The following is a 25,362-nucleotide window of genomic DNA, read 5'->3' on the forward strand; positions in this document are numbered from 1 at the left end:
GACTGCATTCCTCAGTCTCAACTCCTAAGCTGCTGGCCTCCTTTTGCCCATAGAGTAGGTGGAGGTGACGCTCTTCAGAGCAGGGAATGAAGGACAGGTCTGCCGTGGCCAGATGACAGTTTGTTCCCCAGACTCTTCTGGATGTTGTAAGCGTCTGTGTGCCCAGGGAGGGATGAGGAGGGAGACTGTGGTGCCCTTCAGCAAAGGGGCCATGGGAGAGGGCAACTGTGCAGGGCCTGGGGGCCCGGAAGTGGGGATTAGGCTTCATCCAGAGGGGAGTGATGGGATGTCGGTGTTTCGTTTTTTTAAGTCCCCTTAAAAAGCAGTTCTTGATAAAGCAATTTCTAAATGTCAAGTGATACAGCACATACGTACAGTAAGAAAGGGATTTTCCTCTCCCCATCCCACGCCTTTGGAAGGAAGTGCTGTGAAGAATTTGGAATCCTTCCAGAACTTTCTCTACAGCACGTGCTCTCGTAGACGCACTTACACACGCACATGCTAGTCTCCTTACAGAAGTCATCATGCACACGGGTGCTCTGTGCGGGTGGAGCGCACTCGCCCGTTCAGTCTTCCCACGAAGCCCACGAGTCAGGTAGCCTCTGCGACTTCGTTTTCCAGCTCAGGGAACTGAGGTCCTGAGAGGCCTGGAGGACACCGCGCGCTGGCCGCTTCCTGTCTTCACCTTCTGGGCCCCACTGAGCTCTCGTTCTGCTTGATTAGCTGCGCGGCCGTCCACTCGAGGAATAGACCTTCATTTATGCAGCCCCTCTCTTGCGAGCACGTGGCTCATGTCCGGTTTTCTGCGGAGCGTGCTCAGCAGAGGAGTCCCCTGCTGTCTGTGCGGTGGGCAGGGATGCCTCTGGATGCAGGGAGGAGGGTGCACCACGGGCTGAACTCCTGCATCCAGGCCCAGGCAGGCGCCAGGCCAAGGGAATGGAGACAGGGTTGGGGGAGGGACACGTTTGGGGACAATTTGGGGACGTGGGAGGCCAGTGCTGAGACAGTGCCCTGTGACACGGGGCTGGGGCCTTGCCAGGAGATGCCAAGTCGGCCCCGGGGCTCCTGGGGCATGAAGAGCCAGGGTGGTGAGAGGCGAGCACTGTAGGCCTGCTTCTCGCTCCCTCCCGTGAGCAAGCCCTTGGCCTGTAGGCTGTGGTCGGGGAGGCTGGGGTGAGGAGCGGCTCCCTGGGAGGAAAGGGGCCTCCTTCCTCTGGGAACCTCAGGCACCCCCAGTCCGGAGGCCTCGCCACTTCCCCTTGGCGCCACAAGGGTCTGTCTGTATCTCAGAGTGTGCAAGTGGCGGAAGAGATGTGGGGTTGGCACCTCGCAAATGGGCACCTCACGGTGACTTGGCCTTTGGGCCCCAGAACCAAAAGGCCCTGAGACAGGGTCCTGCCTCAGGAAAGGAGCCTGGGGTCTGGGAGGGCACTGTCTCCCGAGGTCACACAGCGTGGGAGCAGCCCTGCAGGGGACTAGACCCCACCCTAGATGTGCCTGTCCTTCCTTGCGCACATTCTGCTTTGTGGAAGCCAGAGCCCCCTGGCTTTCTCCGGGGGGGGGGGGGGCTGCCTTATCTGCTCAGGCCCTATCTGCCAAGGGCATCTGGCTATTCCACGTGAGAGAGGTCCCGAGGGCAGGGAGGTAGGGCCACGAGTTCCCCCCGCAGACCCCATGAGCAAGCCCCTGCTTCCTGCCTGTCCAGTGTGGTTCCCGGTCCCCTCTCCCCCTCCCTGTGTGACCTCAGACAAATTCCTCAACCTTTCTGTGCCTAGTTTCCTCATCAGTAAAATAGGGAAACTATTAGTATCTACCTCCTAGATTATCATGAGGATAAGGGTAAGGCCCAGGCCCTGGGAGTTTTTGAATATCCAGGAAATGAAACTTGGTCTCCACAACATGACATTACAGGAACAAAGCAGGATGCAAACCGTGTCTATGCCCATTTGGTCTTTTGTCTATTCTGCAAATATTTCCAGAACAGTTAGTAGGTACCAGGCCTGTCCTGGCCACCGGGGAGCTGGAGACGGGTATGAGCCAGTCCTGCCCGCAGGGAGCTTAGACGCGGGCACTGGGGGGGTCCCAGTTCTGTGTGCGGCCGTACATTCCCAGGATGCCCGAGGGACATCCGGTGTCATGCCCAGGGGATTGTCTTCTAGCGGCGGGACTGGCAGCGTGCCGTCCTCGCTGACTCTCAGTAGCCCTGTCGTGTGGGCACTGTTGTCATCCCCGACCGACAGAGGACGAAACTGAGGCCCGGGTCCCCTGCTGAGATGGGAGGGCCCGGATTCAAACCCTCTAGTCCTCTGGCTCTTAACCTCCGCCCACCCGCCTCCCCACAAACACGTGTTACTTGTATAATCAGATTTAACCACAAAGACCAACAGAACAAACAGAACAGAAACTCCACAAACCAACATTGAAAGCGGAGGCCAGGCCATCTTAGCTGGGTCTTCTTTTTCTGATGCCCCAGTAGAAGTAGTCTTGGTCACTGTGAGAGATTGGGACCAGGAGCTACCTTTGTCTCCCCTCGCACCCTCCCAAGAGGACACGTGCATTTTCTTGGTGCCGGGAGAGTGCTGGCCCTGGTCAGGGCCTGCCTCTCCCTCTTTCTCCACAGCACATTGACCAATTACTCTTTCTCTTGGCCTTGATTACCTCCAGGGACAGGGGGCTCACCCTTCACCATTTAGTTCATTCTGAAGAAAGTCCAGGCTCCTAGAAAGTTCTCCACTTAAAAAATTTGAAAAATTATATTTAAAAGATGTATTTTTATAATTTTTATTTCCTCTGAAAGTCCCACAAACAAATGTCCTCTGACACCAGGCCTGGCCAGTGCCCTCTGTGCCCCTCTGTGGACTAGCGCAGCGCTGGGAATGCTGGATCAGGGAGCCACTGGGGCGGGAGTGCAGTGGGCGGGGCCGGGCCTCCAGCAAGCCTGGGGCTGCGGGGAACTGGGTCACTAGGGCCCACGGGACACCAGCTCTATGAGGGCTGATGTGACCGCAATGGACTGGGTTGCCATAGAAATTGGTCTTCTCTGTCCCCAGGCCTGTTGGCCTGTCCCTCAGGAGGCCCTGGTGATCCCTTGGGCTGTTGAGTCTCCTCAGGGCCTCCCCAGCCCCCATTCTCTGAGCTGGATGGTCCCCCGGGAGCATGTAGGCCGCACCCACCTCCTGTAGCCACTCAGCCTGAGGCCCAGGGGGTGCGAGAACTGGCCAAGTGAAGAAGAGACCTTGCGAGGCTGGACCTGCTCAGGGCCAGTCGTGCCACCTGAGGCCTCAGCCAGTCCAGAGCACTTCTCCCCATCCGTGGGCTCCCACAGGAAACCCTGGACTGATTCCGCGGCCTTCAGCCTTCCCTGGGCAGATCCCACAGTATCAATAAGCCGCTGGGGCGGGAGCCTACTTGTCTCATTCAGTTACCATGGGTCTGGACGACCCCTTCACTTCCAGCTGAAGAAACAGGGCACAGAGAAGTTAAGTCACTTGCCCGAGGCCACACAGCTGACGAGGGGCAGAAGTGGGATCTGAGCCTGGGGAGTCTGGCTCCAGAGCCCACCCTTCACCGCCATGCCGTAGCCTGCCCTGCTCATGCTCGTACACTGCTTGGGGAAGGCTGGAGGATAGTTCCAGTCTGGGAAGCTCTTAGCACTGAACTTTCAGTCAGAGCCTGATCAATTGTGACCCAAGAGTCAGAGCCATGGTGATTTCTCTTTCGAACCGTGCCCTCACGACTGTCCTGAGAGTCTGCTTTATCCCTGTTTTGCAGATGAAGACGTTAAGGCCCCAAGAAGGGAAGTGAGTTGTCTAGGGTCACATAGTGGGGAGAAGCAGAGCCGAGCCTCTAGTCCCGGACCCCTGACTCCACGCCTGGTGTTCGTGCTGAGACCTCAGGCTGCTTCCCAGGTCCTCTGGGACAGCCCCTGCCTTCCGCCAGGTGAGGTGACGACCCATCGAGGCTGCCAAGGTGAGGGAGGAGGGAGGCGTGGCCACGCCGGTGGGAAGAGCAGGCTCACTGGGAGCTGAGGCCAGCCAGGGTCTGTGTGTTGGGAGGTGGGAGGCAAAAGAGGGTGGCAGGGCTGTGGGCATCACTGGGAAGTTTTCAACTTGTTTCTTTTCTGGACCACATATTATCAAAGAGAGGTACAAAAAGCCAGGAGGACTTAGGCCAGAAAGGATTTGGGGAAAATTTCCCAAGGGGATGACTTTTAAGTTGAGGACTGAAGGAGGCCTGAGTTATTCTGGTAAAGTGGTCAGGGAAGAGCATCCAGGCAGAGGGAACAGCATGTGCAAAGGCCCTGTGGCTAGGTGTGAGATCCCAGACATCTCTCCTTTCAGCCTCCTGCTATATTGCTGTCTTGGTTGCATATCCTAGCCCCTTCCCCCTTGGTGTTAGACAATTTCAGTCAGTCATGTATTTGGTCAGCAAACTCTTAGCGAGCCCTCTTCTATGTGCTGCTTGCCTGGGATATAGACATGACTCAGATACTGTCCCTGCCCATGACAGACAGAAACTGACTCGGGGGAAGGTGGGGGAGGCTAGAGCTTCTGATTATGAGTCATGTCTTCTGTGTTTGGCCCTGTGCCAAGGAAGCTGGGTATGGGTTCCGTCATTATTCCCATTTTACAGATTTAGAAACTGAGGCTCTGAAAGTCCAACTTAACCCAAAGACGCTAGTACCCTAATTTGGGCCTCAGTTTCCTCGTCTGTAGAATGGGTGAGGGTAAATGCTATCAAAAGGGCCCTGGCCTAGCATCCCTGCCTGCCCCCAGCGTCCCTCACCGCCAGGTGCTTTCTCATCTCCAGCCAGGACCATGGGCAGCAACAAGAGCAAGCCCAAGGATGCCAGCCAACGGCGCCGCAGCCTGGAGCCCTCTGAGAACACCCACAGTGGTGGGGGGGGTGCCTTCCCCACCTCTCAGACACCCAGCAAGCCAGCCTCCGCTGATGGCCACCGGGGCCCCAGCACGGCCTTCCCCTCCGCAGCGGCTGAGCCCAAGCTGTTCGGGGGCTTCAACTCCTCAGACACAGTCACCTCCCCGCAGAGAGCGGGGCCCCTGGCAGGTCAGTGGGCCTGGGAGTGTAGGTGCCTGAGGGGGAAGGGACAGAGGCTGTGGGTTTCTTGGGTTTGGGGACTGTTGGGAGTTTCCTGGAGGATGTGGGTAGGAAAAAGTTTTATAAACTGGAAAGTGTGGTGCACATCTCATTGCCTCTGAGGGTGAATCCAATGCAGAGTGTAAAGGGGTCTAGAGATGCGGGACTGACCGTAGGTGGGGACTCAGGCCCAGGGACCCAGGGGGCTGTTTGCTCAGGGCAGTAGAGGGGCCAGTCTGAGGCTTTGTTTTTGGCTCTGGTCAGCCCAGAGACCAGTCAGAACAGGAGGCCTTGGGGAGCAGAGGGCACAAGGCAGGTTAGGAGGGAGAAAGGGAACTCTGGTCCGCAGGCGCCCTGCCCTGCCCAGCCCAAGGCAGAGATGCACCCCTGCGCCCTCTGCTGGCCTATAGGGGGTATGGCAGCTTTCACATAAACACTTGAATTCTGACCTCAACACCCTCAGAGCCACACACAGTCAGCAACTCATTCCAAGATATCTGTGCAGACACTTAACCAAGCTGAGCTGGAGACACCATCAGAGATACTTGAAGATGCCCTGCACATAGAGACACACTTAGGGGCACGCGGACATGCACAGACACCTACCTAACACAGATGCACACAAGTAGAAACACACATACACAAGTAACCTCAGCATCCCAGATTAAGACACACACACGTACAGTCAAAAGCCCCTCATAGGACATACACACACACACACACACACACACACACACACACACGTGCTTGGCTAGGAACACCCTCATGGATACCCACAGGCTTACAGATGCACAGACCTGCAGGGACACTCATGGATGCCTTAGATGCATGCCCAAGTGAGACAGACCTGCAAAAGCACCCCTTTGTTCGTGGTGTCCCTTCTGTGTGCTGGACTTTTCTGGTGCTGGGGACACAACAGTATGCAGAAGGGACAAACCCCTATGGGGGAGAAGAACGGAGCGAGGTGTGTCAACCGGGGAGGGTGTTAGAAGGTGCTGCCGCTGGGAAGGAGCAAAGAGGGCAGGCGGGGGCTCCTGGGGGATGTGCGGGGTGAAGGTTGTGGTTAAAACGGGGGACAGAGAGGACCCCTTTGAGGGGACACTACCTGGAGCCGAGGTCTCCCCAGACACATAGAAGCACCGAGAATCACACAGCGAGGAAGCTGGGCCACCCAGCCAGGTGCGGTGTCCTTCATTCACCGGTTCATTCACCCACGGTTGCTTCCTGAGCACCTACTGTGTGCCAGGCTCTGGGAACAACACAACGATGCCTGCTACTGAGGGCCTCTGGGCTGCAGGGAGGTCGGGCACTGGACAGAAGCAAGCACTCAGGACCCCCCAGAGCCCGGCGGGCACGTTCATAGGTGGAGAGACGCACAGGCCTCTCACAGGCCCTCACAGGGGCTCCCAGACACACACGCCGTGGACACGCTGCGGGCCCACTCCTGCTAAAGGTGACCACGTCTCTGCGCTGGGCTGTGACTGCTGTAAGAAACCCGCCTCCATCCCTCTCAGGGCCCTCCTGTTCACCCGCCCTGTCGGGCAGTGGCCCTGGCTGTTCTGACATGACCCCCGCTCTGGCAGGTGGAGTGACCACCTTTGTGGCCCTCTATGACTATGAGTCTCGGACAGAGACCGACCTGTCCTTCAAGAAAGGGGAGCGGCTCCAGATTGTCAACAACACGTGAGTGACCTCCTTCCCCGTCACCCCTTGGGGCCCCATCCCTGGGCCCACTTCTGAGCACCCCAGAGCCAGGGACAGTGCAATGGGCAGCAGGCAAGGCTGGTGTCCAGGCCAGCTGAGGTCCAGGAAACTGGGTTGTGGGAGACGAGACAGGCCGTGGTGCTCAGGGCCCTGGAAGGGCTCCCAGGGAAGGGATCTGGGCTCAGTAACTCCTCCCAGAGGGGCACGTGGTCAGGGCAGGTCCCAAAACTGCAGAAAACAGGGTGCCCTCTTTAGGGACCTGGGGCTGGAGGGTCTGGGGCAGCCGGCTGAGCCAGAATGTCTAGCTGCAGGGGGAGGGGCCCAAACTGGGAGAGGCGGGGGACCCATACTGGGTACTCTGTGTGAGGGGCTTATGACTGGGCATGGGATGAAACGGGGGGTGGGGTGGGGGATGGGGTGTGGACGTCTGGTTCACCTCCAGAGACACCAGCCGTGGAGCGGCGCATCCTAGGGCCTAGCTGGCTCTGGGGCCCTGTGGGCAGTGGAGCAGGAGCAGGTGGGAAATGAACTAGTGAGGGGTAGGAGGGGTTCTAACCATGAGGTGGGGGGGCCTTTTCTCTTTCCTGCCCTTCCTTCCCTGTCAGGAGCACACCAAGGGCTAGGTGCAGGCTCTGGGCTATATGCCCAGGGGTGAGGTGTGGGGAGCTTCAAGGGCGGGGCAGAGCTCAGCACCTGCTGCACTCCTGCCCTCAGCAGGGCCTGCTATACCCTCCCATCCTCGGCAAACCCCCCCACTCCTGGCTCTGCTTGCCCCCTCCAGCCCTCTCTCAGCTCTCCCTCTCTCTGCTTCTCTCTCGCTGGCCCTTAGGAGGAAGGTGGATGTCAGGTGTGTACTCACTGTGCAGGTGGCGGGCTGGGTGGGGGGTGCGTGGCTGCTTGAGGACGTGGGGCTGCGTCTGCATGTGCTTCCTTTGCACGTCCCTGCCTGTGGTCTCTGGCTCCCTTGGCTGCCCCTACCCAGCTTCCTTAGCGTATGCCCTACCCCCAGCCAGTGTGGCCAGGTCCTGACCTTAACCCTGGGCTGAGAGGGGGAGGGTCCTACCCTCCCGCTCTCACTCATCATCATGCCTCCTCTCCATCCACCTTCTTGCTAACCTGCAGCGCTCCATCCTGACCCATTGGCCCACACTGAGTGCCGGCTGCACCTGGTGAGGCCTGGGTGGAGAAAGGGCCTTCCTGGAGCCAGTAGGGGGTGGGGGCAACTCCAGTCCAGCCCAGGGACAGGCGGAGGAGGGCAGGACCAGGGTCCGCTCAGGCATTTGGTCTCTGCGGTATGCTCCCCTCTGGTGGTGGCCACAGGGACTGGAAGGTTCAGGCAGGTCTTCCAAGGAAGAACAGCGATACTATGTAGCAGGCGGAAGAGGTGAAGGCAGGCCCTCTCAGAGGGGCGGAGGGCGGGAGGGGGCTGGGCTGGAGGGGGCTTGTGGGAAGGCAAGAAGGTGCCGGAAGATAGAGTAGAATTGGTCCCTGAGCGGCCTCAAAGGCCTGGCTCAGGAGGTGGGACATCACCATCTCCAGGGGCGTCCTGCCTGTTGTGCCTCCCTACCCCTGTGCATGCCGTCCCCTCCGCCTGAAACCCCTTTCTCCCGTCTCCACCTGGCAAACTCCTATTCATCCTTCAAGACCCAACTCAGGCCTGCCTTCTCTGTGAGGCACCAGGGACAAGAGGGGCCAGGTGCTGTGCCAGGTCCTTGTATTTACTCCTCAGTGCGATCCTGCCAGGGCTACAGTGACGGGAGAGGGGCTGTCTCTATTTTGCAGATGAGGAAACTGAGGCTCAGGGATGTGAAGGCTCTTGTCCAAGGTCACACAGCTTCCAGGCAGCAAAGCCGGGATCCGAACTTGGGCAGCGGCTCTCTCCCCTCCCCGAGTCACTCTCCCTGGGGGTGGAGGGGGCTGTCCCCCCTTCCCAGTCCTTGCGTGTCCGAGTCCTTTCAGCCCTTGGCCGCTGCCTCCCCAGACCCGACCTGCTCTCAGGTCTGCCGCCTGTGCGGGTGCCCCCGTCACCTGGCGGGGTGCCTTGCTGATGTTGCAGCAGGCTGACCGTCCACTGTGCTCAGTGTGCAGGCTTGGTCTTGCAGGAGCGCTTTAGGTGGCATTGTTTTATTGACACGTCACCGCAGCCCCAGGAAGTAGAGACTCTCTTTGCTTTATTTTGTACGTGAGGAAACTGAGGCCCTGAGAGGTGGAGTGACATGCCCCAGGTCACACAGCCAGCGGTGGCAGAGCTGGGGCGGGGGGCGGGCGGCAGGCCTTCCTACCCACGGCAGTTGCAGGATTCCATAGAGGTGCGCGCGAGCCAGGAGGAGGGAAGGGCCCGTGCAGGGGAGGACGCATCAGGTTGGTGGCTTGGAAGCACCCTGGAGAATCTCCAACAGTGATGGGAAGGGCACCTCAGGCTGGGCCGCAGCCTGAGCCAAGGTGTGGTGGCAGGGAAGGCTCTGGAAACTTTGGTTCTGCCTCTTTCACCTAAAGCCAGAGGGCGGCCCTCGCCCTTTCCTTTGTCCGGCCCCTCCCCTCCCTTCTTCCTGCCTTCCAGGATGGGCAGGGGGTGTTGGGCCAGGCCTGTCCATGGGAAGCCCTTGGAGAGCAGTGAGGTGCCTTGGCTGGATGTGGGGCACCAGGAACCCTTCCCCCATCGTGACGCTCGGCCACCCCTTTGCCTGAGAAGTCGGGTGGTGATGGAGTTGGGGGCTGGTACCAGAGGAAGGGGAGGGACAAGGGGGTGGGGAGCTTAATGACAGATGGACCACCTAAATGTGAGGTGTTCAGGTCTCCTAGCCACCCTGGGGACGACCTTGCATGTCCTTCCCCCATTATCACTTAGTGCCTATGATTGTTCACTCTCCCCCGCACCCCCCAATCCTGGGCCCTATAAGAGTGAGGGACTTCCTGGGGCCGGCCTGGGGCTGGCCTGGGTGCCAGGGAAGGGCAGAGCTTCAGGGCAAGCCCGGCTCCTGACAGGGCTTGGCCAGGGTCGCTGGGTCGGGGTCCTCACAGCAGCAGGGCCTGGCGATCTTCAGGTCACATGGCCCCAGGGTCCCAGAATCCTGTGTGTTGTGTGGCCCTGGGTCTGCGGAAGCGCAGTGGGCTCTGAGGTGTGACTCTCCCAAGCCCTCAGCCAGTCCTGGGGTCTGAGTCTCTAGGAGTCAGGGCCCTTCTGAGTCTGACTCTGGGTTGTCCCCAGAGCTACCCCTTCCTCGCAGCCAGGTTCCAGCAGCTTCTCTGGCGGAGCCCTCCAGCAGGCACGGATGCCTGCCCCTCACTCCGGACATTGCAGTTCCACTTTGTGCCACGGGGCGGGGGACACCTTTTTGCGCTCCTCACACTGCCTGCCTGGCCTCACCCTGCCCCGCGGAGCATGTGCCCAGGCCTCAGGGCACCCTGGCTTATCTGCAGACCCAAAGTGCTTTTCTGGCCAGTCTCGATGACCCTAGTGAGTGAAATGCAAGTGCCCAAACCAGAATAACCTCCCAGGTTGAGGCTGCTATACTCCTGATCACATGCTGCCTTGGCCGGCTCAAGGCTTAGGGTCCCAAGAAGAGGGTCCCGAGGCTCAGAGAGGTGAGGTCAGTTGTCTGAGGTCACACAGCTAGTGAATAGCGGTTGGGATGTGGAATTGTAGCTGGAGGACTCCTGGTCCAGTGCTTTTCCTCTGGCCACATGTGGGAAGATGAGGGCTGGGGCAGAGAATGTGTGTAATTCCCCCTTCCCTTCCTGTCCTGATGAGGACCAGGCTCCCAGGGGAGGTGCTGGACGTAGTAAATCGGCTCAGCCTGATAGATGACTTCCAGGTCTGGGCGTAGGTTGGTGTCCCTGCTGACTGTGCCCACCTGAGAAGATGTGGGGACCCTCATGGGGGACCAGCTCCCGCCCTTGGCTCCCCAAGGCAGGTTTGAGCCTCCCAGACCACTGAGGCAGGGAGGTAGGGCTTGGCATCTCCATTTCACAGGGCGGCCTGGATGACGGTCACGGTAATGATCCCAGTTGACCCTAAGCCGGGCTTGTTGCTGACTGTTTTATACACTTGGCCTGCAGGGAGATTCTGTGACTGTAACAGATGAGGAAATTTTTATTTATTATTTGTTTGTTTATATGAGGAAATTAAGACTCAGGGAAGACAGGGTGCTTGCCCAAAGTCACACAGCAAATTCTTACTGAAGATGGAGACAGAGCTGCTTTGGTTTTTGTTTTTATTTTATGTTATTTGTTTAGCTGCTTTGGTTTTTAAAAACATTTTGGATTGTGGGGAGGGCTGCCACAGAGATGCAGATTTAATTGTTTTTCCTTTTTAAGCCAAATCAAGATACTAACAGCTCATGCACATTGAGCCTGTATCATGTGTAAAATACCTGTGCTGGTATTTTACATCCCTGGGTGAAGGCATGAGTATCCCCATCCTACAGATGAGGAAACGGATGCAAGGCCAAGGTCACTTAGCCTGCAAGTGGTGAGCCAGATGGTGCCCAGAGGGGTCTGACTCCGGAGCTCCAGCTCTGAGATGCCTCTCAAGCTGTGACCAGGTCAGAGTCGGACCTTGGGTCCATTGTGAGATTGCGGTGCCCCTCATCCCTGCTTTGTGAACTAAAACCCCAAACCTGGACTTGAAACCCCCGAACTCACATAGGGGCTGATGTCAGGGAGCTGGGGGGCGGGTCTGCTGGCTAAAGTCTGGGTAATGTCAGCAAGGCTGAACCCCCGCCTTGATTCTGGGTCACTGCCGGGCTGGCCTCTGGGCACATGCTCTTTGCCAGCCTTCTACTCTGCATGGATAGGGGCTCCCTATAGGCTGGCCAGTTTGCAGACTTTGACTTCATCAATCTGTCTCATTTTGTAGCCTCTGACCTAGACCTTGGCCCAGTTCCCTGGCCCCCGGCCTGCTGCCTCCTTCTCTATCTTCCCCTGGTTTTCCCGAGGGCCCCAGAGCCTCAGAAGTGGCCTGGGGAGGCTGCAGGGGTCCAGGAGGACCTTCTGTGTCCTGGTTCTCAGCCTTGCCCTGCAGTTGATTTGCTGTGTGTCTTTTGGCAAATAACTGCCCCTCTGTACCTTATTTTCCTATTGGTGAAATGAAGGCTTGACTGGAAGGTCTCAGCTGTTCCCTGTGCCTTGAGTTCTTGCTTTGCAGCTTTGGGAAAGTCTCTGCCCATCTCTATGCCTCAGTTTCCCTACAAAGGAAGTGCTAGGTTACTCCAGCCTGGGCCTTGTGTGGCCTTGGGCTGCTCCCTTGACCTCTCTGAGGCACAGTTTCCTCATCTAGGGGCTGAAGCCTGCCTTCCCTACAGGGTGGCCTTGAGGATCAAATGGGACGGACAGATGTGGACACCCCTGGGTGTTAGCACAACAGGGAGATGGATGGTGGCCCCAGGCTTCCGAGGGCTTTCCTTGCCCCCTTCCTCCAGAGCCCTCCCTCTAGCCGAGACCACCATGAGAGCTTGTGCCTCTGCCTGAGTGTCCATGCCACAACTGCATGGCCGAGTTGGCCCCCACAGCCCCAGTCATACTCCCTTTGCTGTCTAGAGAGGGCCCTGTACCCTCTCTGGGTCAGCCTCAACCCCCTCCCCCCACTGAGCCCCCAGGTCCGGGTGCTCACCTGTATTCTGACCAGTCTTTGGAGAGCTCTCGCAGCCTGCCTTTTCTTTACCTCAACTTCTCTATCTTAAAAATGGGCTGATGAATATGGGTCAGAGGCAGCTTGGAAAAAGCAGAAGCCAGCGATCTGGGTTCAGGTTCATACTATGCAATTGTGAGCAAGGCCTTTTTCTCTGGACCCTGGCAATGAGGAAGAGGGAGCCCATCCTGCTTGCTGTGTGTCTTCTGACAGTCATGGTCATGGTGAGGTCCAAAGGCAGCCTTGGTGAGAGAGAAGTTCAGCAAGCTCTCGAGCCCCACCATAGCCTGTAGGGGAAGGTTCCTTCTGGTCTGGGAGTCAGGAGCCTGGGCCTGGCTGTGTGACCTTGGGCAGAGGCCTTTGCTTCTCTGGCCAGTCTTTCCCTCTGCATGGTGGGATTGGAAGGGGGCTGGACCCTATTTCTCAGGCAGCCTTTCCTTCTGGCCTCCCCTGACTCCCCGGACCCATCCCCATCTCCTTTGGTTGCTTTGGATGTGAGGCCTCTGTGGCTGCCCCGCCTTGTCCCTGGACCCCCGCACCGCCTGCTCTCCTGCTCTCTTCCTCGCTCTTTCTGCCTCTCTCTCTCACCACCCCCATCTCTGCCTCTTCTTTCCTGTTGGGCTCTCGCTTTCTCCTCTCTCCTCTGTGTCTCTGGACCCCCGCTCCAGCCAGACCTGGTTCACATTCAGATGGCTGCAAAGGTACTTCGCCCCCTCCCCACTCCCACTCAGGCCCAGGGGACCCGACCGTGCAGGGAGCTCCTGTGTCCCTGTCCCCATCTCCTCCTCGTGGGCAGCGAGTGTAGAAGTGCCCTGGGCACTGGGGCTCTGCCACCTCAGCCCCTCTGATGTGACTCTGTGTGACTCTGGGCAAGTCCCAGCCCCCTCTGGCCTCAGTTTCCCCTATAGATGGGTAGGCTGCAAGAGGAGACCTGTAGTTTTCAGCCAAGGAGCCCCTTAGGTATGACCAGTGATATTTGACAAAAGCAAGCATTGCTCTAATTTGCAGGGGTAGCGCCTGGATTGTCACCAAGCCCCCAAAGGGGGCCACCCCCTACCTCCACCCTGGTCTCACCAGCTTCCAAACTTCAGGGCTTTGGGATGGCTTTGATGGTCTGATCTGGCATCAATCTGAGGCAGGAATCATCTCTCCTGGTGCAACTCGCTTGCTCCCCAAAGACAGGGAGCTCCCTCCCTCGCTCCCGAGACAGCTCCTGACATCTGGAGACAGCTTTGTCTATATGAAGGGAAGCAGATTACTTCCTATCTCAGGACTCTGCCCCCGTGAATTTGGGCCTCAGGCTGACTAAGGTCAGTCCTGTCATAGTCCTGGACAAAGTGCGTCTGAGTCAGCTTGGGCAAAGAGGCATCTGGGCCAGGGAGAGAGAATTCCAGGCCCGCTTGGCCTGGCAGCACAGAAACTTAGGCTGATCCCATGGCTGCCGGTGCCTCACTTGGCCTTGGGGACCGCAGCACAGCACCTGTGAGGACTACAGCGTTGGTGCCACCACTGATGGCTCCTTGTCTTTTGCTCCTTCCCTCTCCTTAGAGAGGGTGACTGGTGGCTGGCACACTCGCTCAGCACAGGACAGACGGGCTACATCCCCAGCAACTACGTGGCGCCCTCCGACTCAATCCAGGCCGAGGAGTGAGTATGGGCTCTGGTGTCCCACCTGTTGGGAACTGGTTGGGAGCTTCTCTCCCCGGCTGGAGCGGGTGGTCGGGCTGCCAAGGGCCCGAGCTGCATCCTAGAGAGAGGCACTCTGGGTGGACAGACACCTGGGTCACTGACCCCACCCTCCTTGCTCCTGTCCCAGGTGGTACTTTGGCAAGATCACCAGACGGGAGTCAGAACGATTACTGCTCAATGCGGAAAACCCAAGAGGGACCTTCCTAGTGCGAGAGAGTGAGACCACAAAAGGTAGGAGCACTCCTGCTGGCCAAGGGGGACTTGTGCGTTGTTTGAGCTGGGTATTGTAGAATGAATAAGAGTTTGGTACTTGGAGTGGAGTTGGAAGAGCCCTCCAGAAAGTGGTAAGATCAAAGGCAGGGAGGTACATTTGAGGAACACTGAGTTATCTGGGGTGGCCAGAGGTGCAGCAAAAGATGACATCTAGCCTTTCTGGCCTCAGTTTCCTCAGATGAGGTATGGACACAGGCTGTCAGGAGGCCTGAGGGTCACACAGTAGAAAACCTGTTCCCAGGGTGGTTGCTGATGAAGCAGGCCCCTCTTCTCTGTCTCCAGGGGCTTCTAGAGCTGCCCTTCCCCAGCAGTCCAGGCCCCTGGTTCTCTTCTGTCCCTCCCCCAGCCAGAGAACACAGACCACACCCCCTTTCTCTCTAGCCCCTTGGCCAGTGGGATGCAGGCAACTCATCCCCATGGAAACGAAGCTGGGCCACGTCCTGTGGGACTGGGGCTCAGCGGGAGAACGGAAGCAGAGCATCTGTGTCACGTGTATGCATTTATGGCAGTCGTGTGGCCGTGCACGCCACGTGTGGGTCCCGCCGTGTGTGTGCCCATACCGCTGGAGTTGTCTGGGTCTTGCTGGATGGGAGTGGATAGATGTAGGCTTGCCTTTGGGCCAGGGGGACCTGGAGGGCCTGGGGACAGTGTCGCTGTGTGAGCAGGAGGCCACTGGGCATGGCCATGCCTGCATGTGTGCACATGTGGTCGGGGCTGGCTTCCAGCTCAGGCCATTGGCTCCCACATGTATATGGCCTGGGCCATCTGTTAGTCATGCTTGCCCGGTGCAGGCTTTAGAGGCCTGGGTACAGTCCTTTGTGCCTGACTTGCTGGGTGACCGGAGGCCAGCGGCTTTCCCTCTCTGGGTCTCGTTTCCCCCTTCTTGACACTGGAGATCGTAGCCCCCACTGATGACTATCTAGAGGGCCCAGGGGCTGTGGGGGCTGGGGTTCTCTGGCTGCTGGATCCTCCACCCCAGGCCTCTCTTGGTCTCAGGTTAACAAAGGCTCCTAGCCAGGCCTATTAGGCAGGAGGAACTTTTTCCAGCCAAAAGCTTTTCCAGGCTCAAGAGAGGCAGGGAGGAGGCCACCCCGGCTGGCCCATCTTAGCCTAGACAGCCCGTAGGCCACACCCAGCACAGGGCCTCCTGCCCATGACTGCTGCCACCATACCCAACCACCCGCTCCTGCCTGCACGTGGAGACGTCAGGAAGGTATGGGGCACAGGCAGTGCTCTTGCGAGAGGGGAAGCAGTTAAGCCAGGGCCACGAGGGCCATTCCAGGCTCCTAGCAAACATTCACTGAGCACCTACTATGGGCCAGGCCCTCTTATGCGTGGTCTCCAATCTTCCCAGTATCCCTGGGAGTAGCCCCATTGTGCGGAGGAAGAGCCTGAGGCCCAGCGAGGGCAAGTGGCTTACTTGTCTGTCCAGGTCACACAGCTGGGATAAACACTCAGGCCTGGGAGGTTGTGCCAGAGTCAAGGGGGCATGGCGAGGTTCTCTGATCAGGTGCTCCTTTGCTCACTGGGCCCTGCCTTGGTGGCTGCCCAGGGGTCAGGTGCTCAGAGCCAGGGCAGACGGGACCTGGCCGTGCCCGCGGCTGGGGCTGCGGCTCTGGCCTCCCTGTCTTCTGTGTTGGGTGGACACAGAACTGCACTCAGCCCCGTGGCCTGGGGGCGGGGTGTGCTGGGTGTAGGGGTCACAGCTCCACTCTGACCCTGCCTTGCAGGCGCCTACTGCCTCTCCGTGTCCGACTTCGACAACGCCAAGGGCCTCAATGTGAAGCACTACAAGATCCGCAAGCTGGACAGCGGCGGCTTCTACATCACGTCCCGCACCCAGTTCAACAGTCTGCAGCAGCTGGTGGCCTACTACTCCAGTGAGGGCGGGGCGCGGCCCTCCCCCAGGACCCCTGGGGCTTTGGGGCCAACGAGGAGCTGGGGCCTCTGTCATCCTGAGAGTGTGGGGTCTTACTCCCCTCTCTCCTCCTTCCTCTTGCCCCTGCTTCCTTTCTTCTTTCTCCCTCCCCTCCTCCACCCCCCTCTTCTTCCTCCTCTTTGCTCCCTGTCCCCTTCCCCCACCGTGCCCACCCTCCTCTTTCTCCTTCTCTGCAGTGGGCTGGGGAGGAGGGCGGCTGCCTGGAGGGGAGCTGGGAAGGGAGGGGGCTTAGGCTGGTGTCATTTGTCTCTGCAGCCCTAGGACCGGTCTGAACCGGTTACTGGGAGAGGAGGGGGCGGCTAGACCGGCTGCAGCAGAGGGAGAGAGAGCAGCAGGCGGAGGGAGCGAGGGCAAGGGCTCCGGTACACACAGGGGCTCAGGTCGTGGGTGTGGGCGCGTGTGTGTGAGATCCGGATACTTCAGGGATTTCCCAGGGGCACTGGGGTCTGTGCCTACTCGTGGGGGCTGGTCTGTGGGTGCCTGTGTGCATGCGGCCTTGGCCGTGGCATCTGTGTGCAGGGTTGCGTGTTGTGAGAGGGCCAGCAACTCCCCATCCATCCTGTGCCACCTCCTTCTCTGTCAGCTGGGCCTCCCGACACCCTTGGTCCCCTTGGCCACCAGTGTAGGGTTCATTCTGAACACCGTTCCCCACATTAAAATGCTCAGAGATTACCTTCCAATCTCAGGGTAAAGATCCACACGTGGTCGCTGAGGCCTTGGCTGCTCTAAACCTTGCTGGCCTGCCTGCCTCACCTGGGGCCCCTTTCCCCACTCCTTCCCCTGGAGCCCAGCTGGCCTCCTTTTAGTTCCTATACCCCGAGACTTCTCCCTCTCTCAGGGCCTTTGCACATGCAAAGTGGTCCCTAGTCCATGGCTCACTCTCCTGCAGATCCAAGCTCAGGCACCACATCCTCTGAGAAGCCTTCCAGGACTGCATCCAGCCCAACTGCTGTTGCACATGTTCTCCTCTGCCCCGCTCTTGGTCCTGGGAGGTGACTAAAGGCTTTGGGCTCTCCCTGCACTGTGAGCTCCCTGAGGGCAGGATTCCCCTGCACTTCTCCCCCACTGTGTCCTTGGGACTCACCTAGGTGGCCACCCTTTAAAGTCTGATGAATGAGTGAGTGAATAACTCGGCGAGCAGATGTGTGAGGCAGTGCAGGGCTGTGTGGGATGCGGGTGTGTGACACACAGGTGTGGATGCCTGGCCTTGAGGGCACCCTGTGTGTCCCCGAAGCCCATGTGCATATGTACCATGTGCATGTCTACACACACCCCCCCCGGGACAGGGAGGCCCCAGGGCAGACACCCCGCTGAACCCTGCCTCCCTGACTCTGTCTCCAGAACATGCCGACGGCCTCTGCCACCGCCTCACCACCGTGTGCCCCACGTCCAAGCCGCAGACTCAGGGCCTGGCCAAGGACGCCTGGGAGATCCCCCGGGAGTCCCTGCGGCTGGAGGTCAAGCTGGGCCAGGGCTGCTTCGGAGAGGTGTGGATGGGTAAGGCCTCGCCCCTGCCCCCCAGAGGAGATCCTCGTCCCTTGTGGGGGCTCTGGTGTCCTTACTTGAGGACCAGGCAGATGTCCATCCCATGGGGCAGCTCAAGCCCCCCTGCCCTACCTTTTACCTCCATGAGTCACAGATGCCCCTGCCGAACAGCGGGCTCTGTTTTCAATGGGGAGCCCCCCTCGCCACACACACCTCTGCAGACCCTGGCGCTTTGTTGCCAAGATGATGCCCGAAGGCTCACTGTGCGGTCTGGGCCAGGTGGCTTCACACAGAGCCTCGGTCTCCCTCAGGGTAGAGTGAGGGAGGGGCTGATGGCAACCACCCGTGGGGTGTGCGAGAATGCCAGCCCAGCAGGCATCCACACCTTAGCGCCCAGCTGCGGGGAGAGAAGCCTCAACGCGCACAGGGAGGGCTTGGAAGTGCAAAATCTGGCATGTTCCGGGCCTGTTCCCAGTCTCCCGTCTAACCCATCTACCCCTGAAGGAACAGCAGAACTGTCCTTGAAAACAAACACCGTGCAGCCATGACAAAACCCGGGCCGCATTCTGCAGACGCGGAGGAATCAAGGCGGTTGGTGTGATGCAGATACGACAGCTGTGGGCCGGGAGTCCCCGTGAGCTGTCATGGACGCCGCCATGTCCTCCTGGAGTCTCCAGCTCCACCGTTCTCCCTTCAGGGGAGAGCAGAGAGCCTTCCTGGGTGGGAGGCCCTGCGGGGGCAAAGGCCTGCTGGCTGGAGTTCAGGCCAAGGCAGGAAAAGGGAGGTGCTGGGCTGGGGACAGGGGCGAGGGATGAGAAGCCAGTTCCCAAGCACAGACGCAAAAGGAGCACCTGAGCAAAGCCTGGAGAAATCCCCGGCATCGGCTGCCCTGGTGGCTGCCAACCTCAGTCCTGGCTGGGTGCGTGGTAATGAGCAGTGGCTGTCGGGGTAGATCACGGAGTGCCAGGTGCAGATCCCCAGATCTGGGCTGGGAGGGCCCCCGGAGAGAGGCCTGGGTCCCAGCCCTCAGACGGGGGCCCAGAGACTCTAAGGAAGGGACCCGGGCCCCTCAGCAAAGGCCCTTGGGTCCAGCTGGGGCAAGAACTCGGATTAAACTCACTCGTCTAGAGTCCAGCTTCTCCCCAAGGCCTCACAGTTTGACACCCAGATAATAACAAAACGACAGCTGCAGCTAATTGAGCCCTATTGTGGGCTTGGCCCAGCGCCTCAGATCTCATTTAATTCGCAAACAGCCCCATCCGGAGACACGATGGCATCTGCGTTTTCCAGACGAGAAAACAGGCTCAGAGAAGGGAATTGAGACCCCACCGTGGTCTCGCTGCTGTCGGGAGGCGGAGGTGGGAGGCCAGCCCCGGCCAGTCTGGCCTCCAGGCCCTCGTGCTTAGTCCAGGCCTTTCTTTTTCAAGAGTGAGGCTGGAGACAGGCCGGCTCTGCTTCCCCCCAGCCCCACTTATTTGCTAATGCCTGACTCACCTTCCACGTGCTGCCGGAAGGAGCCGTGGTCTTCATTCTTTTACGCAAATATGCTGTTTCTTGGGATGTTCCTAACAGTCACGTCCCAACATTGGCTCTGTTTCTTGAGCATGTACCAGAGACTCATTTAATCCTTGTAATAGCCCTCCGAGGAGTGTTCTGCCATTGTGCCCATTTTATGGGCAGGGACACTAAGGCTTAGAAAGGGGCTGGACCTTGGCTGGGCTTGTCACATGGCTGGGGAGGCCAGAGCTGGAACTGGTACCCAGGCAGGCAGATCCTGGGTCCCGGTGGTATAGGACCAGGGGGGCCTCCGCTGAGGCAGCCTGCACCCCTCCCCACACAGGGACCTGGAACGGAACCACCAGGGTGGCCATCAAAACCCTGAAACCAGGCACAATGTCTCCAGAGGCCTTCCTGCAGGAGGCCCAGGTCATGAAGAAACTGAGGCACGAGAAACTGGTGCAGCTGTATGCGGTGGTGTCTGAGGAGCCCATCTACATCGTCACGGAGTACATGAGCAAGGGTGAGGCCTGAGCGACTGGCGCCGAGACGCGTGACAGTCCCTTGCTGGGCAGGAGGGGACACGCTTCACTTCTTCCCACATCTAGAGTGTACATTTTATTTTATTATTTATTATTATTTTTAGAGAGAGAGTGTGAGCTGGGGAGAGGGGCAGGCGGTGGGGGGAGAGAGAGAGAGAAAGAAAATTTTAGGCTCCACGCTCATTGTGGAGCTCGATCCCACAACCCTGGGATCATGACCTGGGCTGAAATCAAGAGTCTGATGCTCCACCGACTGAGCCACCCAGGAGCCCCTAGAGTGTACATTTGAAAAGATGGTATGGAATAGAACCAACGTGTCACGTCCATGGAAAGTCAGACCAAAGGTTGCCTTTCTCATTTTGCTTTTAATGATTTCCCTGCAATGCATCTTATCTCCCCCAGCTTGCTGGTTTTCTAAAGCCGTTGGCCATTATGTGACAGAAAGAGAAGTCCCCCAACCTTCCAAGCCCCTGGCTTGACTTTACTTAAATGTTAAATCAGTTTGTTCAAAATTCTGCTTTTTGGAGGTGTCATATACAAACAATACAATACACAACCTGAAGCGTCCAGTTCTGTGAGCTTGGACCAACGGACACTCTGGGCATCCCTTACCACAATCAAGATGCAGGAAATCTCTACCACTCCAGTGAGCTCCCTGGTTTCCCTTGGCGGACAGCACCCTCCAGCCCTAAACCCAGGCAGTAACTGTCACCATAGCTTCGTTTATTCTAGAGTTTCACCTATGTCATGTCATCTTCTACATTCGAGGTTCACCCTGGTCACATGGGTCAGTAGTTTGTCCCTTTTTTACTGCCGGGTGGTAGCAGTCCGGCATAGGGATGGGCCACGGCTTCTGTTGTCCAGGCTGACATCTGGTTGTTTCCCTTCCTGCTTTGCCCTCTGAGTGACAAATGCCACGTGAGGCTCTGTCCAGAGACGGGTTTATGGGAAATGTGCTCTGCCACATGCAGCAGGGCTGGCTGGTGAGGTGGGCGGGATGTGTGGGGGTCACTGCTTCCTGGCCCGGGGAACACAGGGCTGCTTTCTCTCTGTCCAGGGAGTTTGCTGGACTTTCTCAAGGGAGAGACAGGCAAGTACCTACGGCTGCCGCAGCTGGTGGACATGGCCGCCCAGGTGAGTCAGCCCCTGCCACCTCCCAAGCCTTGGGCCTAGAGCACTCAGACCCACTTAGCTCAGCCAGTTCTGGCCTACTGAGGGCCCCCTCCAGGCAGCTTGACTTGATTGCCACCCACACTCTCTGATCTCACCACATTTATCACGGGGACCACTTAATGGTGCTGTGAGTAGTGGTGGCTCTGGGCAGAGCTTAAAAGAACCCTGAGCTGGGCATCAGGAGTCAGTGACGCCTCTGGGGCCTCAGGCCTCGGTCTTCTTCTCTGTAAAGATTATTCAGTCACTCAACAAACTTGCATTAGTACTTGCTTGCTGTAGGTGGCGCTCAACAATCATTTCTGCGTGAATCCTTAGCACAATCAGGGGAGGTGGAGATGGCCCTCATTCCATTTGACACATGAGAAAACTGAGGTTCAGAGAGGGGACTCAGGGCAGCAGGCAGGACCTGACACTCCTCTGTATCTGTGGGGCACCTGGGACCTGCCTCTTCATCGTCACCCTGCTTCCTGGGCCGTATCTTGTCTTCTGCTTCCCCTTTGCCCTTGCCCTCTGTCCCACGTCCCCTCTTCCTACTGAGCTCCGGTCCTGCTTTTGTGCCAATGGTGTTTATTATAAGCAGACCTCCCTTGTCCGAGGACCGGGAAGGGCATCTGACTGGCTCTCCACCCCTGGGCACCTGACTCGAGACCTGGAAAGGGGCCCCGGGTGGTCCCTGAACCGGGTGCCTTGGCTTCTCTGCCCGCAGATCGCCTCAGGCATGGCCTACGTGGAACGGATGAACTACGTGCACCGGGACCTCCGCGCTGCCAACATTCTGGTGGGAGAGAACCTCGTGTGCAAAGTGGCTGACTTCGGGCTGGCGCGGCTCATTGAAGACAACGAGTACACCGCCCGGCAAGGTGGGCAGGGCCTGGGTCGGTGCCAGAGGGCCTGCTCCAGGCCTGTTTCCGCACCTGTCCTGTGGGATGAGAGCGGTAGTTCTGGCAGCGCCATCGTGACGTCCTGCTGCACCTCCCCTGAACTTTCTCCCTCCGGCAGGTGCCAAATTCCCCATCAAGTGGACGGCTCCGGAAGCTGCCCTCTACGGCCGGTTCACCATCAAGTCAGACGTGTGGTCCTTTGGGATCCTGCTGACGGAGCTCACAACAAAGGGACGGGTGCCCTACCCCGGTAAGAGGACCCCTCATTGCCCATCTTTAGTCCCTGAACCCCTCTGCCCTGCTGACCTTGAGCAAGTCATACCCCTTCCCAGGCCTCGGTTTCCCCATCTGTAAAACCAAGAGGTTGAGCTTCTGATCTTAGAATCTCAATGATCAGGGTTCTCAGCCTTGGAGAGATCACACACACTCTGTCCTGGGCTGGAGGCGCTCTCGGTGGTCCTCACCATCTTCCTCCCTCCCCTCTTTCCTCACTTGCCCAGCCTCCTCACACCTCTCTCTACCCACAGGTATGGTCAACCGTGAGGTGCTGGACCAGGTGGAGCGGGGCTACCGGATGCCCTGCCCGCCCGAATGTCCCGAGTCCCTGCACGACCTCATGTGCCAGTGCTGGCGAAAAGAACCAGAGGAGCGGCCCACCTTCGAGTACCTGCAGGCCTTCCTGGAGGACTACTTCACGTCCACCGAGCCCCAGTACCAGCCTGGAGAGAACCTATAGGGAGCACACTACAGGGCCAGACTGGGTTCTTGGCTTGGATCCTGGGCTGGGTGGCCGCTGATGGAGGGTCTTGCCTCCCTCTGCCTGCCCGCATCGATCCCCTCTGGGGGGCGGAATTGCCAGTGATGAGGCTCCTCCCTCTTTTGTGGCACGGAAGGGCTTGGGGCCTGGGGCAGCCTTGAGGACAGGGCTTAAGGCTGGCACCGTGACTGCGTCCTGGCACCTGCTCCAGCCACATGCGTCCTCCCTACCTTCCCTCCTGGAGCTCGATGTGTCTCTGTAGGAGGAACCGGGAAGAAGGACGGGCTGAGGCACCGTTTCCTGGCCTCAGTCTGCTCCTCACGTTGACTCCTTAACACTCCCATATCGCCCCACATCTGCCTCCAGAGCTGGCCGAAGAGCCTTTCCAAAGAGGAGTGATGGGCGCCTGGCCCTCGGCCTGCCTGCCACCCTGCCCCTTGCCGTCCATTTCTGAAACCCCTGCTGGCGAAGCTGCTGGGTCCAGACCCCTCTGCCATGGCTCCCAGGCTGGGCAGCTGAGGCCTCGCTTGACTTGATGATGGTGGGTGGGTTGGGCACCTCCCCAGTCCTGTTCTGAGACCCAAGGGACCCATTGAGGTCACCAATTCCATGCCCTAATAGTACCATGGGGAAACTGTCCATAGAGGGGAAGTGACTTGCCCCACAGCCACAGAACAGTTCAGGGTCGAGGTGGGTTTGGAACCCGGTGCTCCCTCTGTCTTCCTCAGGAACCAACAAGATTGTCCTTGGAGGCACCGCAGACAGACCGGGGCAGCTCAGGGGACCAGGGGCCTGAGGCTGAGTTAGAGATAACAGATTCTTGCTGCCACTGCCCGACTGGCAGGGCTGTTGTGTGGGTAGGGAGTGGAGATGAATGTAGGGCGTGGCCGAATGAGGGGTGACCATACCAGTGTTGGGGAGTAGATATCGATCAGAATGTGAGTGGTTTTTTTCATCCTTGGAGCTAACCAGCCAAGAAGGAGAGTGAGCTCCCAGGTTCTGGAGGCAATCAAACTGAAGTAGAAGATCCACTTGGTTGGGCGGCCCAGGCCTCAGGAGGGAACCCCAGGTTCTCCCCCCACCCCCGCCCAGTTTGTCCTGTGTCATTTCAATGGCTGGCCCCCTGCTCTCCTCCTTCAGTTGGCTTCCTTTAACCCATGAGTAGGGAAAGGAGTTCCTAATGCTGGGGGGTGGGTATCAAGTTCAAGTGTCCGCTGCCGTGCACCAGGCCTGGCTGTGTGACCTCAGGTGGCCCCTTCCTTCCTGTCTGGGCTGCAGCGTCTGCCTCCATGTGTGGCCGTGGCCTCTGCAACTTCTCTGCCCCGGACCCTGCGGCCTGGTGTAACCCTGGGGAGCCCAGCCCGGGGTAGCAGGAGACTGGCGCCAGCTCTGAGGTTGGGCCTCAGGGTGTGTGGTGGATCCTCCCTGGGCCTCAGGGTGCCCCATCTTAAGAGGGGCAGCTGACAGTTTGTGGGCATCTTGCCAAGGGCCTCTCTGTGTGTGTATGTGTGTCATGTGTGTGCACGTGTGTCCATATTTAACATGTAAAAATGCCCCCCCACGCCGGCTCTGTTCCCCAGACATGTACATTTCACCCACAGCCCCCATCACAGCAATAATGTTCCCGCTGCCAGGGGCTCCCGAGCCAGCCAGGCCCTGCCGGCGGGAGAGGAGGCCATGCGGTGCCTGCCTATGAGATTTCAACTCTTCCTTTCCTCCATGTTGATGACGCAAGTCTGCTGTCCGTCCCGGTCAAATCTGGGCTTGCTTTCCCCGGCGCACTCAAGTCTCCTGACAGCTGCCCGGGGCCCTTTGTATAAGGTGTCCTAATACTGTCTTTTTTTTTTTTTTAAATGAACAGTGTTTTGTAGATTTCAGATGACTATGCAGAGGCCTAGGGGACCCCCCAGCTCTGGGCAGGGCCTGGGGGGTCCCACATTCCATGGCCCAGGCTTGTGGGGGGAGGGGAGGGATCCAGAAATTGGTTGTAAATACTTTGCATATTGTCTGATTAAACACAAACAGACCTCAAAGTGTGACCTGTGGTTTACCGGGTGTTGGCTGCGTGCTGGGGAATGAGAAGGGTGAGCCGTGAGGCCAGGCTATAGTCAGAGGGGCCTTTATGTGAGCCGCGCCAATGGCTCGTAGAGGGCTTCAGGCCTGGGGGAGACGTGATCAGATTGGAGACAGCCCCCTGGGCGTGTGGCCGTGTGTGCGCACCTGCGCCCGTGTTTGCGGAGTGAGCACATCTGTCAGGGGTTCTGCTTGTGTGTGAGATGCACCAGGGGAAGCCAGGACTCCCAAAGTGTGAGCAGTTCAGGATGCAGATGTCCCGGGCTGCCAGGGCTGGGGGCTGGGGGGTGATAGGGCTGTTGGGCCTATGTGGGGTTGCAGATGTGCTTAAGGGGACCTGTGGCTGCGTGTGCTGAGTTGTTTCCCAGGAGTGCTGGGCTGGAGCTCGAGCTGCAAGAGTCCCAGGCACTTGAGAGAAAAGTCCAAAGACCTTTCCTCTCCTCCCTTTTCCCCCACCACTGAAGGGACACAACTGGGGCAATTCGTTTGCAACAGTCTTTATGAAGAAATTTATTTTACATCAGATCGCACATGTATCTGTCACCTCTGGCCATCATAGCAGTCCGGTTAAAAACAAATTTCAAAATTAGGACATTTCTCTCTGCAGTAGTATTTCCACAAGC

At 58.5% G+C, this 25,362-nt stretch overlaps 1 protein-coding gene across 4 annotated transcripts in view; it reads left to right on the forward strand.

Annotated features, from left to right (window-relative positions):
* Positions 1-24,705, forward strand: part of SRC (SRC proto-oncogene, non-receptor tyrosine kinase) — a 51,143-nt gene extending 26,438 nt beyond the window's left edge. For 2 of the 4 annotated variants that reach the window (XM_029916619.1, XM_029916618.1), the window contains exons 2-15: positions 3,772-3,939; positions 4,810-5,067; positions 6,681-6,780; positions 7,631-7,648; positions 13,099-13,131; positions 13,979-14,077; positions 14,247-14,350; positions 16,123-16,272; positions 17,673-17,828; positions 19,657-19,836; positions 20,913-20,989; positions 21,735-21,888; positions 22,028-22,159; positions 22,437-24,705. In XM_029916619.1, coding sequence (XP_029772479.1) covers positions 4,818-5,067; positions 6,681-6,780; positions 7,631-7,648; positions 13,099-13,131; positions 13,979-14,077; positions 14,247-14,350; positions 16,123-16,272; positions 17,673-17,828; positions 19,657-19,836; positions 20,913-20,989; positions 21,735-21,888; positions 22,028-22,159; positions 22,437-22,645 — 1,662 coding nt within the window. In that variant the 5' untranslated portion in view covers positions 3,772-3,939; positions 4,810-4,817 and the 3' untranslated portion in view covers positions 22,646-24,705. The remainder of the gene's footprint in view (positions 1-3,771; positions 3,940-4,809; positions 5,068-6,680; positions 6,781-7,630; positions 7,649-13,098; positions 13,132-13,978; positions 14,078-14,246; positions 14,351-16,122; positions 16,273-17,672; positions 17,829-19,656; positions 19,837-20,912; positions 20,990-21,734; positions 21,889-22,027; positions 22,160-22,436) is intronic. The other 2 variants (XM_029916620.1, XM_029916621.1) reach the window with 2 other exon arrangements.
* Positions 24,706-25,362: the final 657 nt, after the last annotated feature.

The sequence above is a fragment of the Suricata suricatta genome, chromosome 12 (genome assembly GCF_006229205.1).
Source record: "Suricata suricatta isolate VVHF042 chromosome 12, meerkat_22Aug2017_6uvM2_HiC, whole genome shotgun sequence".
NCBI classification, from domain to species: domain Eukaryota; kingdom Metazoa; phylum Chordata; class Mammalia; order Carnivora; family Herpestidae; genus Suricata; species Suricata suricatta.